The following is an 18,349-nucleotide window of genomic DNA, read 5'->3' as shown; positions in this document are numbered from 1 at the left end:
CTTCGTGTACTTAAAAAAAAGTAGAGTTGCAGAACCACCTCTCTATCGCCCTCTAGCAGCGTGGATGTTTGAATAGTGCACAAATAATTTCCAAAATACGATAGATTTTATACAAAATTGATAGTAAATGTTGCTTTAGTGTTTGTAGAGTTATTTTATTTTTTAAAACAAGGTGGCATCAATCAACATCCGGTTTACTCACATTCTTCAGAAAAAAATCAACAGGAAATGGATAAATAGACGCATCATAATGGTGAAACTAAATTTGTCAGACAAATATTTATAAATATGTTATTAAATTTGATTCATTTGAAACTATTTATTGGCAGATAATTTGAGTGGGCGTGGTTTGCTGGGGTGTTTAATAAAGGCAGGCTGAGAAAACGAAAAATGAAAGTAGTGCAGAATGGCGTCCGCCTGCGGTAAGCAGCTTTTAAGTATTGTTGTATTTATGTAGTGAATATTTATGTAAACAAATAACTGCATGTTGATTAATGATTTATGATAAGAATTTGTTCACAGCTGGAGTCATTGTCAATGTTGTTGTCATTTTCCTCATGCTAGTCTTTTCTCTGTGTTTCTGAGATATAATCTCCAGTAGAAAATAATCTAAAAAAAACTTTCCTTCACCTACCATGTGACATTTAAGATTTAATAAATTAAAAATAAATTATGTTGGGAGTAAATCTCAGTTGTGGGCACATACACGTTAAATGTCATTTTAGTTTCACTTCCTGTAAAACAGTCATACGAATGTATAAACTTCATTTTTTATTATATAACCACGCTTTTATTTAGATTTTGTGCTCATAAAGTAAAAAGTAAACAACGTTGTCAGGATGATTTACGTCATCGTGTTTTTCGTGTCAGTAGTGTCTAGCCGGGGCGCTAGCACATGCGTTAGTTCACCAGCAGGGGGCGGAAAAAGACACATTCGAGTGTTTTAAACTATCTGTTTTTAGATTTTCTTACAAATAACACAAAGGATCCTACAAGAAATCGTAAATCACTGTACTGAAAATTAAGTTTTCTGGGCAATATTAAATATTTCATTAAATAAAAGTATTGTGTTGTCACAGAAGAACTGTGAGTGGTTTAAAAGTGGCAACAATAACCTACACATCCTGCAGTCAAATACAAATTTTAATTTAAAATCTCTAAATAATTTATATTTTAAGTTAATTAAATATATACAGAAGAAAATTATGTAAACACACTCATCTGCTCATATGTAGCTCCTCTTTTATCATTAGTTAGATCTCCTGTAGTGAGGTTACATGCTGTCGATATTCACACGATTAAATATTCTGTTCTGGTCTTTTTTTATCTTTTCGGTATTAAATATGTAAGCTCGTCAGTTTCATTTATAGTTTGTGTTTGTTTCCCTTCCTTAATAGAATTTTTGAGCCAATTAGATTCTCGTTTTGCTAAATTTCAAGAGACGTTTACATTGGACTGAGCTGGATGTGTTTCTGATTTGTTTTGTTCCAGAACCTGATGATGAAAACTCTAGAGAAAGTGATCTGGATTCTTCTGATGAGTCTGACAGCGACCAAGATTCAGACTCCGTGGATGACTGTCAGGTGAAAACAACTAAAAGACGGGGCTTTAGTTTTTTGTATTATTCTTGTTTAAAAAATGTTAGTGATAATGACAAATTGACTCTATTCAAATTTGTCAATAAAAATATTTTAAAGTTTACTTTTTTCTTTGTAGGATTACGGGAAGCAGCCCTGCAAGTATTACAACAGAGGTGGCTGTAAGAATGGGAGGAACTGCCCCTACCCGCACGTCTGCAAGTATTATGTGTCAGGAAGCTGCAAATATGGATCCAGCTGTAAACGAAGTCACAGTTCAGGTGGAAGAGCATCATCTGGAGGAAGCAGCAGGTTTCAGGACCAATCAGCCAGTGAGCAGCTGTTTGATCCTTGTTTATATTGTTGTTCCATGTCTGGTGGGTTTTTCTGTTGAGTAAAACCAGTGTTGTGTTAATAATGATTTCACTAGACCCAAAGCTGACCAATGGTAAGCTCTACCAGTGGCAGCTGAATGATGGCCGCGGCTGGAGGGACGTTAAAAACGATCACGTCATTGAGGCTCAGTACTCGCTGCCACACACCAAAAGCATCAAAATCTACAACACAGCTTATGGGTAAAAGCAGACTGTGATGTTTGAACATTACCGAGAGGATTTAAAGTAAAACTACTAGTTATTTGTTCCCGTCTCTGCAGGGCATTGAGCATCGATTTCTCCAGGATGAGAGTTTATGGAAAAAATCTGAAAGTGAGGCGTTTGGATGACGGGAACACCATTTGGCTCTGGTACTGCACTCTGCATCGTAAGTGGATGAAGTATGGAGACAAGGTAGCTTCGTCGTTCCTGTTTGTGTTCACAAAAAACTAAATAAAGGTTAGAGCAGATGTTTTTGGTTTGGTGATGATTATCAGCCTTTCTGGACAGGATTCAAAGGGAAACTCTGGTCCCGTGAAAAGTGTCGACATTGAGACGAGTTTCCAGAGAAACCCTGCAAGCTCCCATAGTTTCAGCATTGGAGCAGAAACCTATGAGATTAGGTTCCCAGGTGATGTGCACTCACACAAACACCTGTCCTTTTAAAGGCGTGGTTCACTCGTTTAATCAGTACACTTGCAGCGGTCTCTAGACGTACTCTGGGTACAAAATGTCCTGAGCTCCTGTTTCAGGAACTAAACGATCAGAAAAGAGCTTCAGATGTTTGGACATCTCACCTCTGATTGGCTAACACCACCACGACTCTACCTCTGACTCCATTTACTTTGCAACGCTAATGTTTTATCTCCATAAATAAGCCTGAAGGAGTTCTGCTGCTTGATGGAGTTGCTATTGCTAACGGTTAGCTTCTAGCAGCAGAAATGTTCTCTGCTGTTTCCTAGCTAAACCAACAAGAGCCTTCCCCGTCATGAGTCAAGATGGATCAGTCCATGAATGTTGGGTGACAGTGTGATGTAGATCTGTCAGGCTTTACTGATCCTAGAGTTTCACCGTCTGTTTTCTATCAGAAGCTAAAGCAGGAGATCGGTGTAGGAGAATATTTTCATGTTCAGCCTGCATGAAAAACTCAGAGTGACGGATTATAATCAGAACTGATAGCTAAAAATGGATTTTCAGTGAACCACACCTTTAAAATGAAGAAAATATATTATTTCATATTTAATCTAATTGGTTATTTTTGCTTTGTTTGTTAGAAATGCGACAGGTGGGTACAACGAAAAAGAGGAAAGTGACGCGGCGACCCCAGTTTAGACAACAAGGAGTGATTGGGTAAGAGCTGCTCAGCGATTAAATCCTGAATAGAATCATTCAGTGTGTTATCACTATTCCCTTTGCAACTGATGGGTTAGGGCTGAGCAACTGTCTTCTTTTACTTATTCCATCACGGGAACTTTTTAACAGTGGCCTTTTTTCTGCACTTGCACCGACTGCACAACTAGATATGAAGCACCGTAGGAGTTACGGATACGTGCTTCTGAGCTGCTCGTGAAAACAGAAGGTCAGAAGGAAAATAACAGCTTCAAATCAGAGAAACAAAATCAGAAATAACTTTTTATGCTCTTGTTGCGCGTTTCTCTTTTATAAATCCTAAAATGACGTCATGATCACTAATGATTTTTGACCTGTTCTGTTGGTTTATTATATTTATCTGAGCAGAGTAATTCTCAACCTCACAGAAGAAAATATGTATTTAATTTGATCACATTAATGATCAGAGTATTGTCACAATAAAAATATGTAAATATTGTAGCGTCATGAATGTCCTGTTTATGACCTAAAGGTCATGATCTGCTGCGTCTGCTCGAGCAGAGACATAAAGTCTCTGACAGCCCTACATGAGATAGTGGCCAAGGTCTTTCATGCACTCTGCTCATCTAAACTGCTTCACCTCTGGACAGCTCAAGACGAAGACGAAGAACTCTCTTTTGATTAACACATAATCAACAACTTTGTTATTACCAATAATAATGTGAGCCCAATGTTCAATCAGTCTGTGAAATGACAATGTTATTACTTGATATTATAATCCTGTGATCAGTAGTATTTTACAAGTAATTATAATCTTGGACATTTGCAATAGACACTGATGTCACAGAGTAATGCTAAAGTCACACGACACATTTCCTTTTGTCTGATCCAATCAGAACCTTAGTTTCTGACGCGAGGCGTGGTTTTCTGTGGTGTTTGTATAAACCCTCTTTTGCATGTCAAATTCTGATTCGCCAGTAAACCAAAATATGACAGTTATAAAAACTATTCAACACCACCTTTTCTTTAGTTCAAAACGTTCTAGAGGAGTCTCGGACAGGCCATCCGGACTTCCTCTTCAGCCAAAAGAACCTCGACAAGCTGGATAAAATCTGTTGCAAGTTACACCTGACCGCAACGGTTCCTTCAGAATAAAAGCTGAACCACACAACCCCTTCAGGGTCTCGCTGACACCAATGATAACCTGTCGTGACCTGGAAGCATTCCAAGAGTAGTTTGGTCGGCACCACTACTTTTCTACCGGCTTCGGTTCCAAGGAGGGTCCAAGAGGACTTTGTTCCACTTTGGAGCTATACGCATCTTTATAATGGCTTCTTCTATGACTTTATGGCAGGATGTACACTTTGACATCGTTATTGTGTCTTCAGATCTGCTCATCTAGTCCCAGCTATGGCGGGTCTGACGCTGAGCCACACACCAAAGTGGGAATTTGAGGGAAATAGTGGATCGTGGCACGAGTTCAAACCCAGAGTAGGTCTTCAGGGAGTTAACAACAACACTGTCCAGCTAAATTTGTGTTAACTCAACTAAAGTTTGGGAAATTGTTTCAACAGCCTGAGTGCTCAGTAACCAGTGATGACATTGAGAGGAAATACCAGCAAAACACCTCCGACAGCATGGCCTTCACAGTGAACGGACAGTCCTACAAACTGGACTTCAAAGGTGATGTTTGTGGTATAAAACACGACATACTGAAAAGATGTGCTCTATCTAATATTTAATGTGTGAATTACAGCAATGATCCAGATCAACCTCACAACCATGAGTTCTCGTAAGATCCGACGTGTGTGACAGAATACTGCAGTCTTCTAACTTGCAGCTTTTATTTTGAAAGCTGGTGCTTTTATTGTTGCATTGAAATGTTCTCGGACAGAGCCATGATGGGAAATTTTATTTTATGTTTACATTTTTGAAGCGCATGAGCAACTTCAGTGAGGTGCACCATAACATGCATAAACGCATGTCCTTTACACGAATCACAGACTCTTTGTCTTTTGTGGAATTGATGTTGGAATCACCGATTTTATCAAATGAAGACGTTTTAATTTCACTTTTTATTTACTTCATGTTAGACACCTATCTATTATTGACTAAAGGGCTGGGATGGATTTTTGTGAAACTAACAAATGTTTATGAATTCAGTAGAATGGTTAAAAGGTTATTGGTAACTAATTTAATGTGCCAAGTATTCTCTACCTGCCACCATGTGTGTACCAGTTGGTGCCAAATAAACATAAAAAATAGTAATAATAAACTGTCTTTTTTTAACTATTTGATTTAACTAAGGTGTGCTCAAACTTTTTCAAATGAGGATTAAAAATTCCACATTAAAAGGCCAAAAAAGTTTTTTTTTACATTTAAATATCATTTACATAAATCCTTTTAGAGTTACGTTTGTTTATTTGTACTGTTCTATAAAGATAATGTAGCGACATGAATGACCTCACATTTGTGACCCAAAGGTCACACTTTCCCAGCTGGGTCGAGCTGTAACTTTTGTTCCACAGATTACCCATCAGGAGCCGGGATGTCTGCTAAACATCATCTTTATCTGCTGCTGTTCCATCCCAAGATGAAGGACACTTCAAGATTTTAAAATAATAATTTTAAAATAATAATTTAATAAACTGTTTTACTGTTTATTACAATCATATAATAATCATCATAAATAATCATCTTGGTTCAGTATAAATGTATTTAATTACTGAAATGACTTATTATTCTTTGGGTTAATAATAATTATTATTTATGATAATCAGTAATGTGTGATCATCAACCAGAAGGTCATTGGCACGTGTACACATCATGCAGAGGGGCTTATCCAGGGTAAAGTTAACCACCTCACATGTCTTTACTCCATAACATCAAGCTTTCTGACGAGGAGAGGGCGTGTTCAGAGGTTTTGTTAAAACCAAATCTCCGCAGCTGAAGTTCAGTTCTTGAACCATCCCAGAGGATGAGGGTTGGCCGCCTGACTCCTCACTAAGCATTCTGTCACGCCAATAGAATTGCTCCGAATAAACGCACCTGTAACCAGCTGACGCAAAAACTCCTTCAGAGTTAAGCCAGACGCAAGCTCAACATTGTGTACCCTGCGGCAACTTTGGACCAGAGAGTCGGTTTCACTCGGGTCTTCTCTACCGGACCGAGTACCCTGAGGCTGACAACATCCTCCTTTGACCTCCGGATCCACACAGAGGGTCGGCTAACTGGGTGAGGGAACACAGTTTGTGTCCGATGCTGTTCTCTTTAAGAACCCATAAGTTAGCTGCAAAACAACGTTTTTCCACCCAGAACGCTTTCTCTCTCTGAAAGAAACCTTCTGAGATATCATTCACGCATCCAAACCTCGCATTTCATTTTAGCTTTTCATTCAGACACAGGTAAAGCTTTTAATAATAAGTTTTAATATCGAGCTGTTACAAATTGTCATTTTTCAAATTGTCATTTCTAAAAGTGTTAGTAATAAATTCTTAACTTTTAAACCTGACTCTTCTTTGAAATGAAACACAGAATGGTGTGTATTTTGTTTATTGAATAAACAAAGATTCCTTTAAGCTTCTGATTCAATAAATAAACTTTTGCTAAAATTTAATTATCTTAAATTAAAAAATAATCTTTGGACTAAAAATAGACCAAGCTCGTTGGCGTATGAACTTCTATGGAATATATTAATATCCTAGATATTTATATATGATAGAAGCCTCAGTTGCTAACTCGTTTGATCTTCTTCAGAATCTAACAAAGCTGATACCAAACAGTGTTAATTCTAATATGTAGTTTAACCACGCTACAATAATATGAACATAAAATATTTTCAAAGTGTTGTTTATTGTAACTTTATAAATATAGTTTCCTCTTCTCCTCCTTTTTAATAATATGACTCCCAAGAGGACAAGTACAAACATTAGAATTTTATTTTCAGCTTCACTGAGATAAATAAGAAGTTGAAACATCTCTTTAACACAACTGAAAATAAATCGTTTGCACGTGGGTGTTTGCCTGATTCAATGCTAGTTGTTCTGTTGGTCCCAGTGATGAAAGACAAGGGTAAGAGAGTTTGTAGCATGGATAACTAAAGGCCCGTTGCTCTGGCTAGCATACTCTCAAAAGTCTAATTAACGGCACCTTAAAAATCACAGATAATCAGTTTGGCTTTAAGTCTGAGCTTTGTACAAACATGTGTATATATGCTCTAAAGGAGATGGTGACCGAATACAGAAACCAGAACTCCTCAGTCTCTAAGTGCTTCGTAGATGCATCCAAGGCATTTGATAGGGTTAACCATAGGAAACAGTTCATAACTATTCATAAAGCTGCTGCTAAGCCATTTAAGGTCCGAAATGGAGTCAAACAAGGAGGCATTCTATCTCCTCTTCTGTTCAACCTGTACATGGATGAATCATCAGTGTGGTTAAAAGCCTACAGGACCGGTTGTTCAGCTGGTGGTGTCATAAATCATCTGATATATGCAGATGACTCAGTGGTTTTAAGTTTGAGCACCTCTGGTCTACAGCAGCTACTAGATCCTGAGGAGTCGCCAAATCCAGAGACGTTCCTAAAACCTGGAGGCAGGTTATCACAAAAATCCAAAAGTTCACAAAGTCCAAGTAACGCTAGGAGGCTGGAAACTACCAAGCTGTAGTGATCATCCGGCGTCGAGGTGAGTTCTCCATCCTCCTTAAGTAGCCAGGTCAGCTGATTGCAAACCAGCTGCAGCTGGGAACCTCCCCCTCCTGCAACACACAACTCAAAGGTGGAATAATGAGAGGAGAACTCACCCCGGCTCATGACATAATTAGTAACAGCTTATGTCTGTAGACAGGGCCAGATTAATGTTGTACCCTGGGCAACAATATTCAAGGGCCCCATCATCACGACCCAAGGATCACCATAATATGGTCACATACAGAATATTTTACTGTAATATGCAGTAAATATACTCAATACTTGAATGCCTGACATCACGTAACCCCCTCAGGGTAACCTTTGACCCATCTCGTGTGGACTGACCAATGAGGAGAGGGTCTTAACTCGAGGCCCTCTCTTCATTGGTCAGTCTGCATGAGACTGACTCTCAACTGACGTTCAGTCGTAGGCAGCGAAGCGTCTCTGTGCATTGCAAAAGCCCGGGTGGACAGTTTGTTTAATGGGTGACCATATTTCCATTTCCAAAAAAGAGGACAGGGATCTGTGCCTATGACGTCACACCATGGCAACGCCACACAAACCATGTTTGGACCCATTTTTGTAAGAACTAAATTAATATCAGATTCTGCCAATAAAAGGTGTCTAAAACAATTCATATGTAAATATTTAGCATATTTACTGCAAAATCTCGTTTTTCTGCTTTAATGCTGCAACAACATTTTATTAATAAGAAATTATTATACCTTTTGTTTTACTACACCATCGGTACGCTTCCTATGCACAGATTATTAAGGATGCTTGTTTCAGCTGTGAGATTAGACGATAGGATCAATGAAAAAATAAGTTGTCACACACTCCATGGAAACTTTCAGAGAATCCACAGATAGTGGCTTTCAAATGGTTTTGTTACTTTTTGCAAGTTTATAAAAGAAGCAGATGAGACAGCACATCTGATCATTTAGTTTTTCATCTGATAATATCAGAACATGTCAGTCATGTCTGAGGGGCTTTTATAAGCACTGTATAACTAATACTACTGGAGAGGGTTTGGATTACACAGAGGCTTCTGGGGAGGGGGGCCATTTTGCCTTGGCCCCCAAAATGTCTTGAAATAGCCCTGGGTGTGTGACTGAGTTTTGAAGGTGATCTGATTTGTATCAGATTTATAAATATTGCATGTGTAGAACTTATTGTTTTATACAGGTAAAAACACGTAGTGGAAATAAATCTACCTACATTTTACTTTTCAACACTTTGTTTTCTTGTTTTTATTTATCTATGTCTGTCTCTCATCTTCCTGCATCTCCTCTAAACTCTCCAGAAAAACTGCTGCGTGGATTCTCACTTTTTCATCTCACCAGTTACTTTTGAGCAGATCAAAGGGATCTCCTGACCGCAAAGCAGAGAGCGCGTTTCGATGCAGTGTCAGTGAGGTGAAATCACCGCAGCACAGGTGATGAGCTCCGCAGCGGCAGAGCGCTTCAGGCACAAATAAGACAGAAAGTAGAGAACATGTGCGGACATGAACGATTGTGTGCTAATTATAGTTTTTTGGTTACGCCACTTTGGACCATGTGCTGGAAGCAGCTGTCTGGAGCACTGCACAACAATGATCATCGCTATATGTGCTCTCTGCTCAGAAGAGTCCATAAATGATGTAATATAGGTAGAAAACGTTTTTCCGGCTCCCCTGGATGTGTACGATATCCAGCTCCCCCATAATTTGATCCCTGCTCCTGGATGAAAAGCCGGACATTTTCATCAATACAAGAAGCCCCTGTCCGGACGCCCGGACAGAGAGTGAAAAGTGGGCATGTCCGGGGAAAACAGGACGTATGGTCACCATAGTTTAATGAAAAGCGGGAGATTACAGATACAGTATTTTGCTCGTGCCCTTGCTACCCTCCCATGGGCCCTTCAGAGTTTGTGGGCCCTGGGCAATTGCCCAGTTGCCCATATGGTTAATCCGGCCTTGTCTGTAGAGGCCTGAGGGTGGCAATTTATTTAATCTCGTAGCTAGACACTGGTTGGTTTTGAGTTCTCTGTTTCCAACAGACATCATGTCTTTGGTGTTTCCATCTTGTTGACCTAAATAATACTGAAAAATTTTCATGTCCCTGCGCTCCTGATGGCCAGTTCACCATTGCACACAACTCAACATCCGCTCCCTCACTGGAAAAGGACATTTCATTCACGATCTCATCAAGGACCGTGGAATCGACTTCATGTGCCTTAGCGAAACTTGGCAACTTTAATTTAATAACTTTTAATTAATTTTAATTCCTTTGTGTGTTTGGTTGTTAAACTTAATGGACCTTCCCCCACTGTCATTGGATTAGTCTTACCCCCCCCCCCCCCCCCCCAAACCTCACAAAGACTTTGTCAGAAGTCTCAGTACTGTTCACTCATTTATCTACACTCTCGTCTAATGTAATAGCTGGGAGATTTCAACATACACATGGACAACAGCGATCTTCCCCTCACCAAAGACTTTTCATCCTGCCTGGACAGCCTTGGATTTAATCAGCCCATCAACTTTCCAACTCACTCCAAAGGACACTCCCTGGATCCGCTGTGCTGCTCTGGTCTCACCCCTCTTAACTGTGCAGCTGATGATCTCCACATAACTGATCACTATTTTATTTCTTTCAAAATTGTAACCCAGCTTTCTTTTACCAAACCAACCCGGCTCATCTCTTTTAGGAATATAAAGGACATCAATATCGACACCTTATCCTCCTGTATTGATAATTTTCAGTTACCAGACAATCTCTCCTCTCCTGACGACCTGGCTGATCTCTACAGTGATCAGTTAGCTCACACTCTAAACTCCCTTGCTCCAGTTGAAACTCGTTCTGTTTCTGTCAGTCTGCTCCCTGGTTTTCCCCTAAACTCCGGACGCTGAAAACCAAATCCAGGCAGCTTGAGCGCCTCTACAGGAAAACTGGTCTCACCATTCACAAAGAACTGTATAAAAATCAAATGACTCAGTACAAGGACTTAATTACACTGACCAAACTACAGTATTACTCCTGTCTAATCAACTCCAGTTGAGGCAACACTAAGTCACTGTACTCCATTATCAATAAAATTCACCGGCCATCCGACTCTCTCCCCCATACATGTGCTCTACTGCTACTTGTAATGCCCTTTTGTTGTCTGTGGCAAGTGGTAGTCATAACATAAATAAATTAAAGGATAAAAAGGTTGCAACAACGCCACCCTGGGTTAACCCCTCAGAGAAGGGTAAAAGATCGTAGGTTCAATAATCACGATGGGAACAGATGGTGTCTCTCCAGTAAAACAATTCTTTGTTTAAATATCTACGCTAAAAACATACAAATGGAATTGGGTTAAGTGCTTGGAGTCCAGTTATCACTGGTCAGTCCACCGGAATTAACACATTGGCCTAGGGGAAACAAATACTAAATAACGTTAAAACATGCTTAAAGTAAACACACCAAAGAATAATAATGTAAACATACGACCTGGACAGTAAACTAAATAAAGATAAGTCCTTTTAGCCCTGTGGAAGTTCTGGTGGTTGCACCGGCAACCAGGCGTCTGACGCCCAACATTTATTTAAAATGAACCAATGTAGACAAAACAGCAGTGATGCAGCCCCTGGGCACACCACCGGCCCTGGGGATGGAATTAGTCGTGGCAGGATGGCGAGATGGAGCAGCAGAGGGGCTGAAAAGTTTATTTGAAAAAAAAAAAAAAAAACACTGTAAAAAAGATCATTGCAGTCACGTGTGGCAACCAACAGGAAGTGCCGCTTAAGGCTCCCACTGCCAAGAATTGAGCTAGGTTGTAATTAGTCTGTAATTTAAAATAAGATTTACTTCAAATATGCTAAAATATTAATTTAAGATAAACTTTCTTCAATTTTAATTTGAACGTTTTTAAAATTACATTTTTTTTGTGGCATGTGTGAATAACGTGAGAAGGACGAAGGTTTTTATTGAAGTGCTGAAACACACAAAAAAGTTTAGATATATGATACAATGGCTAGCCATAATTAGAGCCACGCCCTCTGTATTTATGTGACAGAAATGAAAGTGAAACTTTTTTAAAGGCTTTAAATTACTCCAGGGACCTTAACGCTAGTAAGTTTGTTTCTGTGGAGGTTTCCGGATTAAAATCTGAGATTAATGTGTTATTACAATTTAATTTATTTGAACTAATCCATATGTTTTCTTGTTGCTGTAGTGTATTTCTCTCAGATTAAGGTAAATCTAAACAAGGCATGATTTGTATTTAACGCTTTGTGACCTGAGCTGAGTTTGTGTTTGTAACCTGCAGGGAAATCAGGAGAGGTTTTATCAGAACACTGCAGGTCTGTAAACTTTCATGTGATTTGACAGTCCTCTGATTTTCCTGTTGATACTTTCACTTTGTGACTTTGGGGATCTATCTGAGTTGGAGTCTGAAATTGAAGAGAGGAAGCTGTGCTAAGTGAAGTCAAGGCAAGATCTGTCTATTTTACAGCCAGTGAGAAACCTTATGAGTGGCAGCTGTTAACTGGGAATCAGTGGCAGAGAATTGACAACGATCACGTGATTGAGGCTCATTACTGCCAACCTGGAGCAAAGGGAATCACCATAAACACCAGCCAAGGGTCAGTCGGAGCACTGGGTTGTCGGATTAAATGAACAGTGTTCAGGAAGCAGTTACACTGTTTGTGTGTGTGTGTGTGTGTGTGTGTGTGTGTGTGTGTCCACAGGTGTGTGTCTATAGACTTTGACACGCTGCGGACTAACAATGCGTCATTAAGAGTTCAGAGGCTCAGCCTCCTCTCTCAGGGGCAGACAGAAGACATCGGCTGGTACTTCAGAGATGACCACCTGTGGTGTGAATATGGATCACGGGTAGATTTAAAGCTTTGCATGAATTAATTTAAACTCATTCACACTGATTTCCCCTCTTCCTCCTCTTCCTCAGAGCTCCAGCTCAGCAGCTTCCTCAGTCAGCAGTGGAGACGTTGAGCTCAGCTTCACTCACGACCCACGGGGAGTCTTCGGCTTCACTGTGGGCTCCACCAGATACTCACTGAACTTTTCCAGTACGTGAAAGTATTTAAAGACACGAAAGGATTGTTTTCTTTAACGCTGTTATACAGTTGATACTGTGTTTTATTTCGTAGACATGACCCAACAGAACACCGTCACAGGCGTAAGCAGAAAAGTACGGAGACGTCCAAAACTCACTCTCAGCCCTGCCGGGTGAGGCTTGTTCCTGTTTGGATGAAACACAAATACCAGAAATGAAAGTGAAACGTAATCACTTCACACGGAATCTCCATGTCTGTTACAACATGACTACCTCGTACCCCTGCAGGCTTTATTCCCCCCCAGTGCTGCAGACATCCCTCTCACCACAGCTCCCCGATCGCAGCTTTAGGTGGGAGTTTATGGGAGATGAGGGGCGTTGGACAGAGTACCAGGCTCATGTGAGATCCTGACTTTTCACTTACTTCAAGAATATTTTTAGCCTAGATGTACATTTGAAATGTCTGCTCCACAGCTTTTATGATCAAAAAGACTCAATGGTGACATCTGGTGGTGAAGTTAAAAATAGCAGTTAGGTCGGAATAATTGACCATCCGTTTTTTTTTTTGTGGCGGTTTGTTTAATCTGCATCGTATAAAATATACATTCTATTCTGGTATAAACGCCTTTATTTGTGTTTGTTTACGTGTTTATAGGTTTGTTCGTTCGACAGTGCTGCCATTGAGACGCAATACCAGCTGGACCCACAGGGCCAGCTGCTCTTCAGGATCAACAATTTCTCGTATACGTTGGATTTTTCAAGTAAAGCTCACACATACCAGCATAAACGTAGAATGACCCTCCTGCGTAGGGAGCTGATTTAACACCGTTTATTCTAGGAATGTGTCAAATAAACTCAAACATCGGAACCACGAGGGCAGTGAGGAGGACTCTTTCCTATGGAGTCCAAACAAACACCAGGTAAGGAGTTTGGTCTTCTAATTTTCTTTTAGGCAAAAAAAGTTAAAGAAAAGCAAAGAATAAAAATATTTTGAGATGTTAGAAGAAGAGGGTGGAATGCCTTCTCCAGGTCAGGGATGAGGTCCTGCCCCAAGTGGAGGAGTTTAAGCATCTCGGGGTCTGATTCATGAGTGAGGTAATGATGGAGCTCGTGATCGATAGGCAGATTGGTGCTTCATCTGCAGTGATGCGGGCGTTGTGCCAATCTGTCGTGGTGAAGAGAGAGCTGAGCCAGAAAGCAAAGCTCTCGATTTACCGGTCACCCTACGTTCCTACTCTCATCCATGGTCACGAGCTTTGGGTAGTGACCGAAAGAATGAGATTGCAGATACAAGCGGCCAAAGTTAGTTTTCTCACAGAGTGTCTGGGCTCTCCCTTAGAGATAGGGTGTGAAGCTCGGTCATCCGGGAGGGACTCGGGAGTAGATTTGCTGCTCCTCCACATTGAGAGGAGCCAGTTGAGGTGGCTCTGGCATCTGGTAAGGACGCCTCCCTGGTGAGGTTTTCCGGGTACGTCCAACCAGGAGGAGGCCTAAAGGGAGACCCAGGACACGCTGAAGAGGCCATGCCTCTCGGCTGGCCGGGGAACACCTTAGGATTCCCCCAGAGGAGCTGTCCCAAGTGGCTGGGGAGAGGGAAGTCTAGACCTCCCTGCTTAGGCTGCTGCCCCCGTGACCCGACCCTGGATAAGCAGCTGAAAACGGATCGATGCAGATGTTCAAGTTAGTGTTGTCAAAAAAATCGATACCTAGATATAAATCGATGCTAAAAGTGGTATCTAAATTAGATATTCCATCCCTGTGGTATCGATATTATGGACTATTATACACAGCCTTCTTCAAGTACACCGACACGCACGACAGCCATTTGCCATAAAGCAGCCTCCGCCTCCCAGACGACAGAAGAAGAAGACGATGCATGGCTACATTGCAATTTCCCACGCGAGTTGTCTCCGATCCAAGTTTTGTCTGCCAAATAAATAAACAAAAACAGCGAATTTGGGAGGCACTTCACAGCCCAACTTAATTAGCATTCCAAGTCCGACACGTAGTTGTATATTCACGCTTATGTGCTTAAAGGAAACTCCCGTTTATTGCAACCCGGACTTAATTTCTAGCATGCAGTACGTTTGTTTCCTCACGCTGACAACTTTGGTGCTACTTGGATTCCCCGGGGTATTTAGATCCATCGGCGAATCGCCGTCAGTGTATATCCATATAACGGATGCGGACGGGCACCCATGGTGCAGCCTCGAAATAAGACATTATCTGCACCAAAACATCTTCATGTTGAAAGGTTTTGTTAGGAATCATTAACGATTCCCCTGTTCGTTTGGAGCGGGTCTGGGATTTCTAGGCGTGAACAGACTAGCTGCGGCTAATCTAACCGGCGCTTTTAATGACGTCACTGCTGTGCGCCAATCTGATTTTATTAAGATTACCGGTAGATGTACCTTTATCCTACTGTGGAGAAATTCGTTTTCTCCCTTTACTGACCAACAGAGTTGTTCAGAAGTACAGAACAAAACATATGGCGTTAGAGCTTATGACAAAAATGCACCTTAAACAGAGTTTAAGCAGCAAAACATCACTCTGCAAATAGTGTATATATAGTGAGACAATTCACGATTTACAGTGTTAACTTTCGCCAGTTTTTGTATGCACGTTTTAAAAAATGCTGATACTTGAAAGGTTTAAGCACTTAATACACTTAATTCTTAACATTTAATTTTTGCAATATAAATTGAGGAATGTTATTTTTTAATAAACTTGTTCAATAAATTGGTGTTTTCAAATAGTATCGAAATCAAGTATCGAGTTTTTTTCCCAGTATCGAATCGAGTTTGATATTTTAGTATCGTGACAACCCTAGTTCAAGTATCACTTTTATTTTCTATAATAGTTTACTTTAACGACTTTTATTTTATCTGTTTGCATAAAAGCGTGAGTGAGTTTGTATCTGGTCTAGTATTTGTTCATTCTGCAGTAAAACCTTTAAATCCTCTTTAGCTCAGGCTCTCGATGGCAGTTCCAGGACATCGATGGGACGTGGAAAGAATATTCCAAAGTAAGACCATGCCTCCTTTTTATTTAGTGTTTAAAAGAATCCAACTGGGACGGGATTAACGGGGTTTCCTTCTGGTGTCGGCCCGTGCCATGCAGGGTTACAGTCAGTGCAGCGTTTCCAGTCCAGACATTGAGCTCCAGTACCAACAGAACCCATCAGGCTCCATGACGTTTACTACCAAATGCTTCAGCTATGAGCTCGACTTCTCAGGTGAGCGGTGGCACGAGCTTGTCTCTGCGTCCACAGATCCAATTTTTAAAGGCATAATTTGCAACTTTTTCCTCTTTTGAAATAATTTTGAGCCAGTACGTGCTAAAATGACCCTTTACAGGGTTAATCAAATGTCACATAGACCCCCATCACCCCCGTGACCAGAATACCGCATTTGCAACTTCAGACTGACGGGCTGAAGCTGTTGGACTTGGAAAAAAATTAAACAATGGACTCTGCTTTCATCACATTTCCTGCAGGTTTTAGATCATGAGCACAACTGATTTGTTTAATTTAGTGATGAATCACTCCTGAGGAATGAAGGCTGGGAGACGTTTCAGCAGTTAGATTAAGGTGTTAAAAACACACACACACAGCGAGATGCTTCACTTTTGCTTTGACCGTGGGTTATTAATAACACACACCAGGGGCCGCTAAAAGCAAGTAAAACTACTCAATATACCTTTAATGTCCAGACTCACAGTGAACATGTCTCTGTGCAGCCATGACTCAGAGGAACCGGTCTACAAACGTCACCAGGGCAGTGAGACGGCTCGTCCAGTGACAGATTTGGAGGATGTTGCTTCATCCGTCCGTCGCTGCCTCTCAGGTTCTTCGATTCCTCACAAGATGCCTTTTTTATTTAAAGGGTTTAAAAGACTGTTATTCTGTTCCTGTTTTACAACACTTTATTATTTTAAAGGTGATCTCTGCCTCTTTGAAGCTGAAGTATGTTTTATTTAACATAAGGGATGGGTCCGATTAATTTATTTTGGAGGTAAACATTTAGTTTGCAAAATCAGTATTTGGGAAATAAATATTTAAGTCTGACCCAAAAATATAAAATATAGTGTGGAGCTAAATAACATCATGGAAAATAAATATTTAGCTGGGATCTAAATATTATTTTGGAAAATAAATATTTAATTTACAAATTAAATATTTAATTTACAATTTAAATATTTAGTTCCAAAATAAATATTTAATTAGTAAATTAAATATTTAGTTAGTGAATTAAATATTTATTTTACAAACTAAGTATTTAGATCAGACATAAATATTTAGTTTGCAACATAAATATTTAACTATAAATTAAATATTTGGCTTGCTAACTAAATATTTATTTGGAAACTTTAACATTTATAAATGTATGAATAACATGGTGAAAATATGACTTCGAAAAAGTGAACTCTCAATTTTTTCTCTTATGATATGCTAAACAACCAAAAATATTGCTGTTAGATTATGACTGTTTGACTTTACAAATGGCACCCCATAGCTGACACAACGTTCAAAGAACGGTTCAGAGCAAAAATTGCTATTTTGTTGCTAATTTGCAGGAAATATCTAGAAGAAAGTAGCTAAGGGTCCTCAGGAATGTAGCTAGGTTCATCACTAGGCGTTAGGAACAGCAACAAAGTCGCTGAGTTGGCACTACCTCACTCTCTGCTGCTAAAGCTACTGGTAGCAAATGCTACGGGCTACGCCTGAGCGTGAACGCGCATGAAGCAGCCTGTTCGACCCGAGCATCTCTCTTTTTCTATGATTTTATAGAAAAACAGGCAATCACAGTAAAAATGCCAGGGCTCATTCTACAAGACCAGGGCATTGAAGGAGAATGTATGGAGAAGAAATTTATTATTTCTACACGTTTTGGATGTCAAACTTCCATAATGCCCCTGTAATGTTGCACTTCCCCATGGCGCAAACTCCCACTAGCATGCTCATCTAAAAAAGCCCCCTTTCACAAACAACCGAATAAGTACGGTTTCGCTTATGCCAATATCATACACAAAAAATGCTGAACTAACTAGAAATTCAGGAAAATTTTATAGAAATAAAAGAATCTTGTTTATTGGGTCTTTGGTAATTTAAGACCTTTGGAAACTATTTAAGGATTATTTGTCATTTTTAAGGATTTTTAAGGCCTTAAATTTGGAAAAGCAAATTTACTTTTTAAGGACACCGTTCATAAGACCTCAAAAACAAACATCACAAAGAAAGCCAATGACTAAATAACTTAAAAATAAAAATACCGTAAATCCTCTAATATTGGCCTGTATTCAATTAACGGCCTGGCATCATATTTTGGCCGGTGTCGGAGTCGGCGG

At 40.0% G+C, this 18,349-nt stretch overlaps 2 protein-coding genes across 3 annotated transcripts; both read left to right on the top strand.

The window, feature by feature from the left end:
* The first annotated feature begins 324 nt into the window (after positions 1-324).
* On the top strand, positions 325-5,551 carry si:ch211-244b2.4 (protein mono-ADP-ribosyltransferase PARP12). Its single transcript, XM_015959993.3, has 10 exons — positions 325-422; positions 1,492-1,583; positions 1,717-1,909; positions 2,008-2,152; positions 2,233-2,365; positions 2,462-2,582; positions 3,226-3,301; positions 4,669-4,771; positions 4,855-4,963; positions 5,037-5,551. The coding sequence occupies exons 1-10, from the start codon at positions 407-409 to the stop codon at positions 5,090-5,092; spliced, it is 1,044 nt and encodes a 347-aa protein (XP_015815479.1). The 5' UTR covers positions 325-406; the 3' UTR covers positions 5,093-5,551.
* Positions 5,552-12,023: 6,472 nt separating this feature from the next.
* On the top strand, positions 12,024-16,930 carry si:ch211-244b2.3 (protein mono-ADP-ribosyltransferase PARP12). Of its 2 annotated transcripts, XM_015960004.3 has the most exons (13): positions 12,024-12,060; positions 12,164-12,183; positions 12,257-12,290; positions 12,443-12,572; positions 12,678-12,822; positions 12,896-13,016; positions 13,098-13,176; positions 13,292-13,403; positions 13,659-13,764; positions 13,842-13,923; positions 15,971-16,028; positions 16,124-16,238; positions 16,742-16,930. In XM_015960004.3, coding segments are annotated over exons 1-13 (1,065 nt in total). In that variant the 5' UTR covers positions 12,024-12,059; the 3' UTR covers positions 16,804-16,930. The 2 variants fall into 2 exon arrangements, with proteins under 2 accessions (XP_015815490.3, XP_054595721.2); XM_054739746.2 differs by lacking the exon at positions 16,742-16,930 and having other exon boundaries at positions 16,124-16,495.
* Positions 16,931-18,349: the final 1,419 nt, after the last annotated feature.

This window comes from Nothobranchius furzeri, chromosome 1 (genome assembly GCF_043380555.1).
Source record: "Nothobranchius furzeri strain GRZ-AD chromosome 1, NfurGRZ-RIMD1, whole genome shotgun sequence".
NCBI classification, from domain to species: Eukaryota; Metazoa; Chordata; class Actinopteri; order Cyprinodontiformes; family Nothobranchiidae; genus Nothobranchius; species Nothobranchius furzeri.
This window is presented reverse-complemented; position numbering and strand designations above follow the sequence as displayed.

Excerpts from the sequence above, each read along its gene's own strand:
- si:ch211-244b2.4 (XM_015959993.3), top strand. Across the intron at positions 1,584-1,716 it reads ACTCCGTGGATGACTGTCAG|GATTACGGGAAGCAGCCCTG; the intron begins GTGAAAACAACT and ends TTTTCTTTGTAG. Across the intron at positions 2,583-3,225 it reads CTATGAGATTAGGTTCCCAG|AAATGCGACAGGTGGGTACA; the intron begins GTGATGTGCACT and ends TTTGTTTGTTAG.
- si:ch211-244b2.3 (XM_054739746.2), top strand. Across the intron at positions 12,823-12,895 it reads GGTGTGAATATGGATCACGG|AGCTCCAGCTCAGCAGCTTC; the intron begins GTAGATTTAAAG and ends CCTCTTCCTCAG. Across the intron at positions 13,017-13,097 it reads ATACTCACTGAACTTTTCCA|ACATGACCCAACAGAACACC; the intron begins GTACGTGAAAGT and ends TTTATTTCGTAG.